The sequence below is a fragment of the Chiloscyllium plagiosum genome, chromosome 24 (assembly GCF_004010195.1).
Source record: "Chiloscyllium plagiosum isolate BGI_BamShark_2017 chromosome 24, ASM401019v2, whole genome shotgun sequence".
In the NCBI taxonomy this organism is placed as follows: Eukaryota; Metazoa; Chordata; class Chondrichthyes; order Orectolobiformes; family Hemiscylliidae; genus Chiloscyllium; species Chiloscyllium plagiosum.
In genome coordinates this window covers 36161092-36177485 of record NC_057733.1, presented here as the reverse complement: position 1 = coordinate 36177485, position 16394 = coordinate 36161092, and the positions used below count along the sequence as shown (strand labels likewise).

The window sequence follows — 16394 nt, the reverse complement described above, 5'->3', positions numbered from 1 at the left end:
AATGCACCTAACACTATGGGCAATTTAGCATGACCAATTCACCTAACCTACACATCTTTAGACTGTGGGAGGAAACCGGACCACTCGGAGGAAACCCACGCAGACACTGGGTGAATGCGCAAACTCCACACAGACAGTTACCCGAGACAGGAATTGAACCCGGGTTCCTGGCGCTGTAGACAGCGATGCTAACCACTGCGCTACCGTGTCATATATTTATCCAATTTAAATACCCTAAAAGTTGGTGAATTAACTACTTTGTAGGAAAGGCATTCCATGCCTCTACTATTCACTGAGTACACTATCTCTGACATCTGCCCTTTATCTATTACCCCACAATTTAAAGCTATGTCCCCTTGTGCTAGTTATCACCATCTGAGGAAAAAGGCTCACTGTCCATCCTATCTGTCTGATTATCTTGTGTCTCAATTAAGTCATCTCTCAATTTCCTCTCTATCAAAAACAGCCTTAAGTCCCTTAGCCTTTCCACCCAGCACCTTTCCTCCATACCAAGCAACATCCTGGTAAATTTCCTCTGAACCTTTTCCAAAGCTTCCATATCCTTCCTTTAATGCAGTGACCAGAACTGTACGCAATACTCCAAGTGCGGCCACACCAGAGTTTTGTATTGCTGCACAATAACCTCATGGCTCTAAAACTCAATCCCTCTACCAATAAAAGCTAACACATAATATGCCTTCTTAACAACCCCATCAATCTGGGTGACAACCTGTAGGGATCCACATACGTGGACACCAAGATCTCTCTGCTCATCTACGCTACCAAGAATCTTACCATTAGCCCAGTAAAGTCGTTGACCAACCAGGTCGTGTCCTCTACCTGTCTTCACCTATTCACACTTCACCACCCTGCCCCACCTCCCCATTTATCTGCAGCTTCCCCTCTACCCACTTCTAGTCCTGAAGGGTTACACCCGAAGCATCGACCTCTCTACCTCCTGATGCTGTCTAGCTTGCTGTGTTCTTTCAGCCTCTTTTTTTTTCTTATTTTCGAAGAGTCTGGTGTTGGAAAGGCACAGCAGGCCAGGCAGTATTTGAGGAGCAGGAGAATCGATGTTACAGGCTTAGGCTGTTCTTCAGGAACGAGGCTTGTGGGCAAAGGGGGCTGTAAAATCTTGCCAAGGGCTCTTTGATATTATCCTTTTAGGTGCTCAAGAGATGATGGCTTAAAAATGTGTTGCTGGAAAAGCACAGCAGGTCAGGCAGCTTCAAAGGAACAGGGGAATTGACGTTTCGGGCATAAGCCCTTCTTTGTCCTTTCTTATTTTGGTAAGGTCAGCATTTATTCCCCATTGCTATTTACTCTTGGAAATTCTCTCCATAAATTGCAACAATCTGTGAGATGAAGATATTCCCAAATTGGTGGTGGTGGATGGGGGAGAGGGTTTGGAGTTAAAGGATGTCGGTCCATTGCCATTTTCAAGTCAAGCCCGTTTGTGACTTGGAGTTGATTAGTTTTCCCATCAATTTCTTGTCGTTATCCTTTTAGGTGCTAGAGAGATGATTGGCATGTTGTTACAGCTGCAATTCAGTGATTGAAGGGTTAATGAATGTTTACATTGCAGCTGCTGATGGACCAAAGTGTCTATATATTCTTGATTTTGAGCTACCAGATCTGTTCTGAACCTATCCCATTTAGCATGCTGGTGCTATACAGGTTGCTCAGAGTAAAACATGACTGTCTCCACAAAAGTTAGTAATGGCTGTTATGAATACTACAATAGATGCATCTGTGACAAGTAGATTGTGAGGGTAATGTTTTTTTCCCTGCTTATGTTCTCTACACCTGCTGTAGAACTGTTTGTTTTGGTAGCTGTATTCTTCAGAACCCAGTTAGCTTGCTCAGTCGGTAGAATTACTGAACCACTTGAGATTCTGGATGTTATAGTCCCCCCGCCAAATGAATGTTTTGTCCTCTTGTTACCCTGATGCTTCCTCCAGGTGGGGATCGACTTGGAGTGTTAATTGATCAGCTGAGGTTGGGTATTAGGTGCCTATCAGCAGATTTCCTTGTCCATGTCTGACCTGATGGCATGGTACCTCATGGGGTCTGAAGTCAATCAATACTTTCAACTCTACCCTCTTCTGAATGTGCCATCACTTTAGCTGGGTGTAATGCACTGCTGGATCAAGATACATTCAGAGATGGATTCTGGCTGAAAAAATATTTTTGAGTTTGACTGGCGTATGACAGATCTTCTAATTTTGCTATTAGTGAAATGGATTTTATAGGGTTCATTCATGCCTGCTTGGTCTGTCTGGATTATTCTTGTATATTGATGTTGTATAATGATTGCTTGGGCATTACAGGGTAGTTTAAGCATGAAACACACTGCTGTAGATTTGAGCTGCAAGTAAGCCAAAACAGGAGTAGGACATGTGCTAAAGAGTGCTAGTGTTGTTTCTTGCAGTAATCTGCCAATTACTTACTCACCATGCCTATTCCAACCAGAGTTTCATTCCAGTTTAATTTAGTGGACTGAATTTAAATTCCCCAACTGCTATCAGAATTTAATATTTTCTTTGGATCAGTAGTTCTGTCTCTGGATTACTTGTGCAATAACAAGTAATTTGAATTTGCATGAGCTATTAATTAGAGGATCTGTCTCATCTATGTGTAAAAGTTCTTGTCTTGTGTGAAAGACTCTATTCAAAGTAAGCAAATGTCACCGAGTTGTGTTGGTTTATCTAATAGCTGTAGACCAATATGAGCACAAGAGTTCCTTGTAACACTTGTCTTTAAGAGTAATTTATTGTTTACTGTATTTTTGTGCTTCCATGCAAAAAGTGCTGTATAGCTGCAAGTATCATATAGGAATTTGACTGTAGCTGTATGGTCAGGAAGAAAGCCAGAAATGGTCAGAAATAAATCTGAGCACCAAATAATGATCAATAATTGGGAAAAATGTCAACCCTCTATTGACTTATTTCTTGTAATTAGGTTTTAAATTTCTGCTTTTTGGTGCAAGTGATTTTTTTTTGAAAAGGTGGTTTCTTTTATTAAGGAAATGCAAACGTTTTTTCAAATGTACAACATAATGAGCTGAAATGTCACTATATTAAGTATAAGTTGCTTGACATTAATTTACTTCCCAAAAATTCTAAAACATTCTCCTTTCTTAACAAGCAATTTGTGATCTAAGTTTGTGCGAAGATTTGTAGCTCGGGTGCTCGTTGTGGTTCTGTTCGCCGAGCTGGAAGTTTTTGTTGCAAACGTTTCGTCCCCTGGCTAGGCGACATCATCAGTGCTTGGGAGCCTCCTGCGAAGCGCTTCTTTGATGTTTCCTCCGGTGTTTATAGTGGTCTGTCCCTGCCGCTTCCGGTTGTCAGTTTCAGTTGTCCGCTGTCCGATGTGTCGACCTGGACCCAATATACCCACCACTACAGTGGACAGCTTAAACTGACAACCAGAAGCGGCAGGGACAGACCACTATAAACACCGGAGGAAACATCAAAGAAGCGCTTCGCAGGAGGCTCCCAAGCACTGATGATGTCGCCTAGCCAGGGGACGAAACGTTTGCAACAAAAACTTCCAGCTCGGCGAACAGAACCACAACAATTTGTGATCTAATTTAGTTTATATAGTTTTGAATGGCATGGTGACTTTATAGTTAGCACTGCTACCTCACAACGCTAGGGACATGGTTCGATTCCACCCTCTGGAACTGTCTGTGTGAAGTTTGCGCACACTCTCCTCCCTGTGTCTGCATGGGTTTCATCCAGGTGTTCAGGTTTCCTCCCATAGTCCAAAGATGTGCAGATTAGGTGGATTGGGCATGTTCAATTGCCCAAAGTGCCAAAGGATATGCAGGCTCGGTGGATTAGCAAAAGGAAGTGCAGGGGGTGGGTGTGGGCGGGATGTTCTTCGGAGGTTTGATGTGGACGTGATGGGCTGAATGGCCTGCTTCCATACTGTAAGGGTTCAGTGATCCTCTCTGATTCTAATGCATAGAATTATGAAATGTAAATATCTCACTTTTCATGAGATAAAACTGAGTAAGTTCTGAGGAAAGATTACAAACTCAGGTTGTATTTCCTGGAATTAAGTTTGTGGAGTGATTTAGGGGAAGTTTCAAGATGCAAAGGTAAGCTGACAATGGACAGAGAAAACTATTTCTGCTGGTTGGGTAGTCTAAAGTTTGAAGCCAGATCTTTCAGTGTCATAGTGAAATTAGGCAATACTATTGACACACCTAAGATTAAATAGGTGATCAAAAACTTGAGTTGGACTTTTAGAGTGAGGTGGAAAAATTACTATCCATTTCTGACCGTTCCAGCAGTTCAATGTTGCAAATTGTTAGCGGCTTTTCAATGATACTATTGGGAATGAGTTCCTTTAGTTCATAGAAGGCAAGGTTTTGCAAAGTCTTTGAGTGAACTTGTAGCATCTGTTTGGATGTTTCTTATTAGGCAGCAGGTTTGCCAATTACAAGCGAAAATGAAAAAAAAATCAATAAAGCTCCCTTAATGCTTGCTGAGTGAGTTTGGGAAACTTTTTATATAATGGGAAAGAAATCTTAGAATCCAGTCTAACGTGGAGTTCGTGTTGTGTGCTTGCAAAGGTGGTATAACCAATGTCTTTTCCAACTATGGAGAATTCTATTTCAATGTGTTTTTCTCGTTTGCTGCATAACAATCCCAAATGGGGGGAAATGATTTTTTTTGTCAAATATTACCTTAAAAAATTGACATTCATTTTCAGGGAATTTCAAACTATTCAACATTTATTCTCTGCAATTGAAGCAGTGATGGCTTGAAATTTCCCAAAAATATGCCCTGCAATTATGTGATGCTAACTTTCAGAGAAAAAGGTTGACATGCCAGAGATCTTTTTTTTAATATTTTTATTTTCTCTGATTCTGCCTCATCTGCGTCTGTCTTGACAAGAGGGCACTAGCATTCTGGATATTAAAGAAGGAACTCAAGAAAATTAAAATTGCTAAGTAAGTGTTACTAATAAATCGGTGGAACTGAGTTGACAAGTCCCTGGGTCCTGGTAGTTTTCATCTTCGGGTGTTAAAAGGAATAATGAGGTCATTGTGCTAGTTTTAATTTTATAGAGCGGTCAAGATTCAGGGAAGATGCCTTTAGATTGAAAAATAACTCCTGTAACTCCTTTATTCAAAAGGGAGGGAGTTAGAAAACACACAACCACAGGCTAGTTCACTGAACATCTATCCGAGAGAAGATCTTACATTTTTATTAAAAATATTATGGCAGGGCACTGGATGTGCTCAAGGTAATAAGCTAGAGCCAACATGGCTTTGTCAAAAGGAAATCATGTTTTAACTAATTTATTGGAGTTCTTTTGAAGAAGAAACTTGGACTGTTGATAAAGGGGAGCCAGTGTATGTTTTGTACTTGAAGTTCCCAAAGACATTTCATAAGGTATCAAAACAAAAGTTATTGCAGAAAGTAAAACCACCTGGCATTGGAATGGATAGGCTAACAAAGTTGGCTAACAGGAAGCAGAGAGGGACAAATGGGGTCATCTTCAGGCTGGCAGGACATAGTGTGTGGAATGCCACAGCATTTAGTGCTAGGGCTTCAGTCCTTTACAGTTTATATAGATTATTTGGTTGAAGGGATTGATAGTATGGTAGCTAATTTTGTGGATAGAATAGGTAGGAATGTGAGTTCTGAAGAGGATATAAGGAGCCTAGAAAGGGATATAGATTGGTTAGGTGAATGGGCAAAGATGTGGAAAGTGGAGTAGAGTGTGTGGAAGTGTGAAATTACCCATTTTGGCATAGAATAAAAAGCAGGATAATATCGAAATAAGTGGGTACAGAGAGATTCAAATGTCTTAGATACATGAATGGAAGTAGCTTAGTATGCAGGTACAGCAAGTAAACAGGAAAGCAAATGTTATGAGAGGGAAATTGAATGAAAGAGTAGGGAGGTTATGCTTCAGTTAATTGTTGGGACTGTCTGGAGTACAGTGTACAGTACTGGTCACTCTTGGAGAAGAATGTTAATATATTGGAAGTAGTTCTGAGAAGGCTGAAGAGGCTAATACCTGGAGTGAGTGGCTTGCCTTGAGACAAGGCTAGATAGGCTCGACCTTTTACCCTCTGGAGTTTAGAAGATACAGGTGACTTAATTGAAACATAAGATCCCGAAGGACTTGACCGGGTGGATGTGGAAAGGTTGTTTACTCCTGTTGGAGAATCTGTAAAGATGGGTCATGGTTTAAAGATAAGAGACAGAGATAAGGGGAAAAAAATTGAGGGTTAAGTCCTTGGAATTCCTTTCCTTGAAAGGCAGTGGATACAGAATTTTCAAATATTTTGAATGCAGTGGTAGATTCCTAATTACCAAGGGGGTGAACGATTATTGGAGATATGCCAGAGTGCAGAGTTGAGGTTAAAATCGAATCAGCCATGATCTTATTGAATGGCATAGCAGGCTCAAATAACTGAGCATGTACTCTTGTTTATTGTTCCGATATTTATTTATTTTGGTATAGCACCTTGCCTCATTCAAGTTCAGATCCCAAGATTTCCTGAACTTACACACTGGATTTGAGTCGGCTGTGAATTTGTGCCTAAAATTTTAGATGCAGCCAAATTTTATTGTAAGCAAGCAATTAAAATACCCTTTTGTTCTGAAGAGTCGTTGGACTCAACATTAACTCTGCTGTCTCTCCATGGATACTGTCAGATCTGTGGAGCTTCTCCAACAATTTGTTTCAGGTTTTCAGCATCCCCAGTTCTTTGCTTTAATCAAAATATTAATGTTGTCGATTGAGGTGTGGCAAACTTCTACGTTTCAAAGTTCTACTTACTGCAGGTCTTTAACCCTGAAATTAAAAACCAGCATATAAACCTAAATAGGAAACTGAGTAGGCCATTTGGTCCTTCTAGCCTGCTGTGCCATTGAATATGATGCCTGATTATCCTGCTCAGTATTCTGTTCCTGCTTTTTCTTCCCATATCCTTCAGTCACTTTAGCCTGAAAAACTTTATCTAACTCTGTGAAAATATATTTGCCTAGACCATTTTATTGTGCTAGAGAATTCCACAAGCTCACCATGTGCTGGGAGAAGACATTTCTCCTCATTCTAGTCTAAATTCTCCTCATTCTAAATGGCCTTTCCCATATCCTTAGACTGTGACCCCAGTTCTTGACTCCCTGGTCTTCAGGAATATCCTTCCTGTCTGTCGAGATCTTTCAGAATTTTACAGGTTTCTGAGATTTCCCCTTATAACTTCAGTGATTATAGTCTTAGTTAATCTAGTCTATTGTCATATGCTAGTCCTGTTATTCCAGGAACCAGTCTGAAAAACTGACTGGGTAGATGTTCTCTCCATTCTGATTCCAAAAAAAAATTTAACTTAAGTTTGATATTTCAGCTTCTATCTTAAAGCCATGTGCATGTTCCAATCTTTTTTGTAAAATAATTGAGTCAATTATAACTTGATTTTAACTCATTTGTTTGTATTTTCTTAATTTAATTGGCTGCTCAGTCTGTTTAATGTGATTGATAAATTTGTCATGACTGTATGGCATTGATTTTTCCCATAAAGTTCTTGTGGATAGTTTTGAGGTCAGCAGTAAATGCCATTCCTGTGCTCTTAAGTATAAAGACTGAGCCATTATATAAGATACATGTACACAAAATTTGAATTATAAATTAACATTTGCAGATGCTGCCCTATAATGCCTGGATGTAAATGATTTGGGAAATAAGATTAATGTGCTCAGGAGCTTTCTGCCATTTGCATGACGTGATGTTAAATTGATAAGATTCTGGATTTGTGCAGTTGGTTAGGTATGACCAGGCAATAGAAACTAGGTGTCAATACTTTTTGGTATGGCAATTTGTCTTAGAATTCGCAAGGTTTGTAGCTCAGGTTGAGGTTTAGGGTGTAGGTTTGCTTGCCCTGTCTTAGAATTGTCAGTTAAAATCAGAGCAGTTAACAGGAGTTGCTTAAACTTGCATTGAAATACTTACCAGTGTTTTAGATCAGATGGTTCATTTGTATGGCTACAGTGCACAAGTGGGAATTACTAAATCTTATGTGTAGTTTTTTTTACACCTGAGATAAAGGCGATCAATTTACAGATAAAAAGTATGGTCTTTTTTGTTGTAATGGGAAAAGAATGATATGCTATCCAGGTATCTTTGCAAAATGCTGAGTCCTAGTTTGCAGAAATCATTGGTCTGCCTTTCTAACTGACTGTTGTTTTGCACTGTACGTGAGACAATATTGGGAAGAATCCTGTATTATGCATCTTGAAAGCATTTATGTTGACATATGCAAACTATTCTTTACAGTTCCTTGAAAGAACTCGAGGTGAATGCTTTGGTTTGCAAAGATTTTTTTAAATTCAAGTTTACTGTTTTCATGCTGCAGAAGGAAAAGAATTGGCTGTGATTTTTGTTCAGAATACTGTACTTTTTCTTCCTAATCATAGAATGATGCTGACAATGCTTGGAAAAGCCATTCAGTCTGTATGCCTCTGATGAAAGTGGGTAACATTTCTTGTATTTTTGGTAAAAATAGGAGGAGGCAAGACAGATGCACAATCAACAGAAATCAGGTTCACGATCTGACTCACGTGAGGATGAAATTTCTCCACCTCCACCCATGAACCCAGTGGTGAAGGGACGACGGCGGCGTGGGGCAATTAGTGCTGAGGTTTACACTGAAGAAGATGCTGCATCATATGTGAGAAAGGTAGATGCATACTTTTCAGCAAAAGAATGTTCGTTTTTTTTGGACAGATTCACTTCTATTATGTAGTCACTCCTTCAGTGCATAGTTACTTCAGGTCATATACTAGCTAATTAATAGTTATACATAAGTTTCACAGGCCACATAGTGAAGCTTATTCTCAACTGTGACATTTAGTTGCAAGACAAAGGTCAAGTTTCCATTACTAATGTTAATGTAATCCGGACAGACTGCCCGTCTGGTATGAAAGATCAAAGAAAGGTAATATAAGTGAGTTGCAACAAAACTTATCTGCGTCTCTTTATTTTTGTTGATCATGCACGCTTTTGAAATTGCAAGATTTCACTCATTCAAGAAAACTTTGAATTATTGTGATCATTTTCTTTGCATTAGAATACACATTTTAAAAAATTGTATCGAAAGGTCAGTTTGCTAAGAAATAAACGAGTGTTTACTCGTTTTGTAATTAAATGGTTCTGTGTAGTTTTTCAAAATCATTCTGTAGTTTTTAAATTATTTACTCAGATAAGAAAAATGGACGCTTATTTATAATGTTTAGCACTCTTAAATACATAAAGCATTTTTTGAATGGACAAGGAAATGCCAAACAGTTGTCCTTTCTTAGTGTTTGATTGCATGGATTAATTGAAGATTTTACTTTTGTTATTATGGCACTGCATTTTACTGGAAGCTAGAACTATCATGTGACCAAGTGTAATTTTCCAGAATGGAAACTCTACCAATTATCTATTAAAAGCATTTTTTTGAATCACTGTATAGGTAATTCCTAAGGATTACAAGACTATGGCTGCTCTGGCTAAGGCCATTGAAAAGAATGTGCTGTTTTCACATTTGGATGACAATGAAAGAAGGTGAGGTGGTTCTGATTTGATCTAACTAATTGCAGAAGAAAAAATAATGTTTTTTAACAGTGCATCTGATTTTTGTTTGATCACCTCTAATTTAACCTGTGGCAGTGTTTGTAGAGGAATAAGACGGTGTTATTTTCTGGGTCTGTAGATTGTAAAGGAGCAAAAATGGCCTTGGCAGTGATATGTACTACTTGTCAGATGTGGGAGTTTAAAGAGAATTTAAGGGTTACTGCGGATTATATCTGCCATAAATGCTGTTGGATGCGAGTGGATCGGTTGGAGAGACAGATAGAAGCGATGAGGAATTTGCAACAGAATGTGATGGATGGAGTTATAGGAAGGGGGGGAAAGTCTCAGATACAGTCACAGATGGGTTAACTCCAGGAAGGGTGAGAGAGGGCAGGAATCTTTTGTGGATATGCCCATTTCAAACAGGTATGCTGTTTTGGAAAATGTAGGGGGTGACGGATTCTCAGAGGAATGTAGCCTGAACAGCCAAGTTTCTGGTATTGAGACTGGCTCTAATGCAACGAGGGGTACGTCATCTTCCAAGAGATCATTTGTGTTAGGGGATTCTGTAGTCAGAGGTACAGGCAGACGTTTCTGTGGCCAACAGAGAAAAAGCAGAATAGTGTGTTGTTTCCCTGGTGCCAGGATCAAGGATGCCTGAGAGGGTGCAGAATGTTCTCATGGGGGAGAGGGGCCAGCAGGAGGTCATTGTCCACATTGGAACCAATGACATTGGAAGGGAAAAGGTTGAGATTCTGAAGGGAGATTAGAGAGTTAGGCAAAAATTTAAAAAGGAGGTCCTCAAGGGTAGTAATATCTGGATTATTCCCAGTGCTACGAGCTATTTCAATGCAAGGGGCCTAACAGGGGTTGGGAGTTATTGAATTTAACAGTGGGGGAAACTATTTGTGGTGAAGAATGCATTCAGCCATTTCCTGCCCAAGCCTGCATCAAACATAGCTGGACAAGCACAACTTTAATTTGTTTCACTTCATCTTTGAAGACCCATGATTTTGAATCCTACTTTTCCAATGGGTTAGTTTAGTTGGCTGAGGTTTCTCACTTTCTACATAATTTTGTTGATATCTAAGTACTTAAATTGCATATTCAATCTTCACAGAATTCTCTCCTATCTGTCCTAGTATTCGTACTTAGGACAGAAGAACTGCTTCAAAATCATGAGCAAGTACAGATATATGGTTTATGTGGAACTTCCTAAGCAATATCTGTTTTGTTTCACACAGTATATTCTTGAAATACATACTAGCCTTTAATATTTTGTCATAGCTGTCGGAGCACAGCACCTTAGAGGGTGGCTTTTGAATGGTCTGAGAGAACTTACGGGCAGCTGCCAGTTGTGTGACTACACAGCTTAGAGGAAACAGTGCTTCAAAGCTTAATATGCTATATTGTTCTGGTAGGAATTAATGTCAATGGAATGAAAACATGGTGAGTTTTATTTTGACAGAGCTTAATCTATCAATTCGTACAAGGATCTTAGCCTGCCAGCTACCTCTGCCTGTTCTATGTTTATTAAAATAATTCAGTTAAGCAACTTTTCACTTGGAATTTTTATTTCTTACAGTGATATTTTTGATGCAATGTTTCCAGTCACTTACATTGCTGGTGAAACAGTCATTCAACAAGGTAAAAATCTACCTCCTTTACCATTTACAGTTAGTGTCTGCATTTAAGATTGTTTTTTAACAGAATGAACTACATCCTTTGCTTGTAGCATGAATGCATGAATTTCAAGTAGCATGAATGCAGAGATGGATGGAATCAGAATACATGTTATGATTTTTAGATTTATCTCCAAAGACACCTATTATGTTAAAGGTGATTTTTTTCTTATTTGTTTCCAAATTTTCTCTTTCCCAAGTTCTGTAGATTGATGCAACAGCTCAGTTTTGCTTCATGTCTCTCCCTGACTGGGTGCCATCATGATTATCTGTAACACTGATTATCTTGTATATGTTTGCTCAAAATAACATTTTTGATATGAAGAGCAATGTAGCAATTGTATAATAATGGGAAGTAGGAAAAATGCATTTCTTGGAAAATTAACATTATTCTACTTGGTAACCATAGCCAGCAAGAGTGAACCGGATTGAATCATGGGATTTACAGGGAGGGCATTTGACTCTCCGTGAAGTAGCCTTCATAGTCACTCCACTTGTGAATTATGGCACTTTCAAGTATATATCTAACAACTTGATTTTTTGGGGGGTTTGTCCTACCACCTTTTTCGGGCAAATATCTGACATCCTGACTGCTACATTGGTGAAAGAACTTCACCACATTCTGTCTAAATCTCCTACCTCTTAATCAGGTGACATGGCTTTAAGGACCCCCCAACTAAGGAAAATAACACCATTCTGTCTACCCTATCTCAGCCCTTTCTCATTTAATGCACGTCAGTTCGACTGCACTTCAGTTCGATACCTCTTTGTCTTCTGCTTCAAAGAAAACAACCCCCACCCTGTTCTCCTAACTAAAATTCTCCAGTCTTAGCAGCTGTACCCTCTCTAATGCAGTCACGTTTTTCTTGTTGCAGTGATCAGAATTGCATGCAGTACTCTAACTGTATAATTTTATACAGTTCCAGCATAATGTTTCCATTGTGAAATTGTGTAACTCAACCAAAAAAAAGTATTTCAAATGCCTTTTTTGACCGCCTTATCTACCTGTCCATTCACCATCAGTGTACATGCAGAACAAGGTCCCGTTGTTCCTCTACCTGTCTCAATATCCACCGGTTACTGTGTTTTCACTTACCTTTTCAGTCTTTTTTCAAATGCACTATCTCTCAATTTCCTTTATAAAACTTCCTTTACCAGTGTTCTCCCCACCTGACTAGTCCATTAATATCTTCCTGTAGATTACAGCTTTCTCCCTCATTATCGGCTATGTGGCCAATTTTTGTGTCCTCTGCAACTACCTTAGCAACCTAAAGCCCTTCAAGTATGTCACTTACCATTGAAAATCCTCTCCTTTTTATAGGTGTCTAACATGCAATTCTACCTCCCATTTAAATCCAAATTATTGACGTACTATGAACACCAAGGGGTCGAGTAATGCACTATGCAGGACTGCATTGGAACTGCATTTGGATTAATGTGCAAAAGGTTATTTTGGTATGAAACAGGCACCACCAGAGAGATATTTCCTTCCCCACCCCGTCATTGTTTCAGAGAGACCATTTCCTCTGCGATTCCCTCATCAGATCCACGCCGCACCTTCTCCTGCCACCACAGGTAGCGCACTACCTGTGCCCACACCTTCGTCCAAGGTCCCAAAGGATCCTTCCACATCTGACAGGAATTTACCTGTATCTCCACCAATGTCATCTTTATCGTTTGCACCTAATATGGTCTCCTCTATGTCAGGGAGACAGGACGCCAACTTGTGGATGGTTTGAGAGCATTGGAGATACCTGTACCAACCAATCACACTGCCCGTAGCTGAAAACTTTAACTTCCCCCATCCACTCAACCAAGGGCGTGCACTTCCTGGGCTGTCGCCATCGTCAAACCCTTACTACCTGACACCTGGAGGAAGAATGCCTCATATTCTGCCTTGGGATCCTGTAACCAAGCAGGATCAGTGGATTTCACCTTTTTCCTCCTCCTCTCTCTTCCCCGCCCCCCTCCTCCCCTTCCTCTGTCATTATCCCAGTTTCAAGTCTCCAACTCAGTACTGCTCTCTTGACCTGTCCATCACCTTTCCCGTCTATCTGCTCCACCCTCCTCTCCAACCTCATCAACTTCTCTCCCACCTTCATCTACCTATAGCACTCACAGCTACGTCCCCACCAACCGCACCCCACTTCCACTTATCTCTCAGCCTCCGGGCTCACAAGGCTCATTCCTGATGAAGGGCTTATGCCCAAAACATTGATTCTCCTGCTCCTTGGATGCTGCTTGACCTGTGCTTTTCCAGGACCACACCCTTGACAAAAATAAAATACAGGATTAATTGTTAAGCTCTGGGATACACTGCCTGAAATGCTGGAAGCAGCAAATGCCATAACACCTTTCATGCTTAAATTGTATAAGTACTTGCTGAGGGAAAATTTTTCAGGTCTTTGGAAAAAAAAAGCACGTATAGGACTGTTCTTTCAAAGAGCTGACAAAAGCATGGATTGTATGGCCTCCAGTGTTTTACACTAGTTCATGTAGAAACCACAGTTACTTGAGAGACAAGATGCATATTAGAGATTTAAATTCTTAGTGAATGAAATGAGTTCAGAGCCAGGAATCTACTGGTATATTGATAGCTTTTGGAGTTTGCAATCAAACTTCTATTTAATGAAGGAAATTGAGAGACTTTAAACTAGATCAGTTCTTGGGGAGAGGGTGGTGAGATGGGAGCAGTGTTGAGGGTAAGTAATGTTCTTTGGGGTGAGGAGGAAGTGCTTTTAAAAATACTTGTATAGCGTTACATTTTCATTGAACTGTTATACTATGCAGAAATTTTGATTATATATTTTTGTTCCCTTAGGTGATGAAGGGGACAACTTCTATGTCATTGATCAAGGAGAGATGGATGTAAGTTTTGAATGAATCAATATAAAACAGTGGAATCTTTTAGTTTGGCCCTACTATTTCAAACTAGGTGTGCAGAGGTTCATCCATTGCATTGTTTGACTGGCACATCTTGCTTTCTGTTAATTTTTGGAACTTGGTACAAGCTGGAATTTTTAATTTTGGATACAGGTTTTATGGCAATGTATTATACATGCCCTCATGTAATAACAGTCCTTGTGTGGTAAGCCTAACATCAGGCTGCACATCTATATCAAGCTGTGGTATATAAATCTGGAAGTTTTCTCATAGTATCAATACCACAGGATTTGAGACGTTTAGTCATGTACAACTTCATTACAACGCTTATAGCAACACAGTACTCAGAAGTGTCCACTGTTTGTCAGACAGGTTAACATTAAAGTTTGCAATTTTCTCCTATAGTTTAGTAAGTAGACTTTTCTGGCTGAGTAAGATCTAAGAGATTAGGAACTGATGGACACAGTGGCACCCTGCCAAAGTTAGAAAATTTGGTACTTAATTCTTGGGGGAATTGCCATAATTGCTGAATCACTTATGTCAGTTGATCCTAAGTGTGGTACTAGTAGGAAGGCTGTGTATGTTGCAAATGAGAATTTTCTTTTTACTAAAGGTAGTGTTTCTATTTCTTTAGTAACCTATTGCTTCTGGGATGTCACAAATTTGTTACCATGCTAATATCGAAGAAAATCGGTTTCGAGCTGTAAAGGCAACATTATTTACTGCCTCTCCAATTTTATAGGAATGCAAACCCAGTGTAAATTTTTCAACGAACTAAGTTCTATGCTCAGATTTTAATAAAACTTGTCATTTTAATAAGTTGAGAGAAAAGTGCGTTGAACATCTGAATGCTATTTCCATTATAATGCTTCAAAATATTTCTATATGCCGAATAGATCTAAACAGCTTAATTTTCATCTATCATTTGCTGTGTTCATAATACCCTATAATTAAATAAATTTCAAATGTTGAGTGACAGTTGAAACTGGTTGGATTCTAATTTTTAATATTTGTTGAATCCTTTTGCTTTAGGTTTACGTTAACAATGAATGGGTGACCAGCATTGGGGAAGGTGGCAGTTTTGGAGAACTTGCACTGATTTATGGAACCCCAAGAGCAGCAACTGTCAGAGCAAAGACCAATGTGAAATTGTGGGGTATTGACCGGGATAGTTATAGGAGAATTTTAATGGTAAGACAGTGATCAGCGCATACAATATTGCTTTGCTTACTGTAAATCAACATTTTTGAATTTAATTATTATTTTCCAAAATATTTTCTAATCAACATATGCTTATCATTGGGGTTTGATAATTGCAACAAAATTGGTGACTACTAGCTGCATTTGTAGATATTTTAGAAGCTGCTTTTTTTTTTGTATGGATCTATCTCAAATTGGAAGAAAGGCTTTATATTATTCTTCAGTGTGGGTTTCACTTGTTGGGCCAGCACCAGTTGACAATCTCTAGATGTTCTTGAGGCTGCCGTGCATTTGATGTTGGGAATGCATTCCAGGATTTTGGCCCAGTGACCTTGAAATAACATCAATGTATTTCCAAGTCTGGATGGTGAATTGCCTGAAGAGGGCCTGGAAGGTGCTGGTATTTCCATGTAGCTATTACCTCTGGAGATGAAATTAGTTGTGGATTTGTAAGTTGCAGTCGAGGGAACTTTAGTGAATTTCTGCAGTGCGTCTTGTAGATGGTACTTATTTCTGCAACTGTTGGTGATGGAAGGAATGAATCTTTTGTGACTAATGCCAGTCAAGCAGACTGTTTAGTTCTGGATGGTGTCCAGCTGATTGTTGGACCTTCACTCATCTAGACAAGTCATGGGTCTGATAGAAGTCTGGTATATTCCATCACACACCTGATCTGGGCCTTGTACATCAGTCTGAGGGATCAGAAGGTGATTCACTTGGATTCCTAATTTCTGACCTGCTCTTGTAAGCCAAAGTATTTATATGACAGACCAGGAACTGTACTGGATCTACAGTAATGTCCAGGATAATGTTAGTGATTCAATAATGTTATTGTCATTGAATGTCAAATAGTGATGTTTAGGTTGGCTGTCTTTGGAGATATTCTTTGCCCAACACTTGTGTGGTATGAATGTTACTGGTCACTTTCAGTCCAAATCTGGATATTATTGCTGCATTTGGACATAGTCTGCAGATACTAAAGCAGTCTCATGAATTGTGCTGAACATTCTGCAATCATCAGCAAACTCTTTCCCACTTTTGACCTTG

The 16394-nt window shown here is 39.4% G+C and overlaps 1 protein-coding gene across 1 annotated transcript in view; it reads left to right on the top strand.

Annotated features, from left to right (window-relative positions):
* Window positions 1-16394, top strand: part of LOC122562176 (cAMP-dependent protein kinase type I-alpha regulatory subunit) — a 44555-nt gene that overhangs the window by 9701 nt on the left and 18460 nt on the right. The window contains exons 2-6 of the mRNA XM_043714796.1: window positions 8531-8704; window positions 9482-9573; window positions 11168-11229; window positions 14086-14132; window positions 15180-15338. Of these exons, the coding sequence (XP_043570731.1) occupies window positions 8531-8704; window positions 9482-9573; window positions 11168-11229; window positions 14086-14132; window positions 15180-15338 (534 nt within the window). The remainder of the gene's footprint in view (window positions 1-8530; window positions 8705-9481; window positions 9574-11167; window positions 11230-14085; window positions 14133-15179; window positions 15339-16394) is intronic.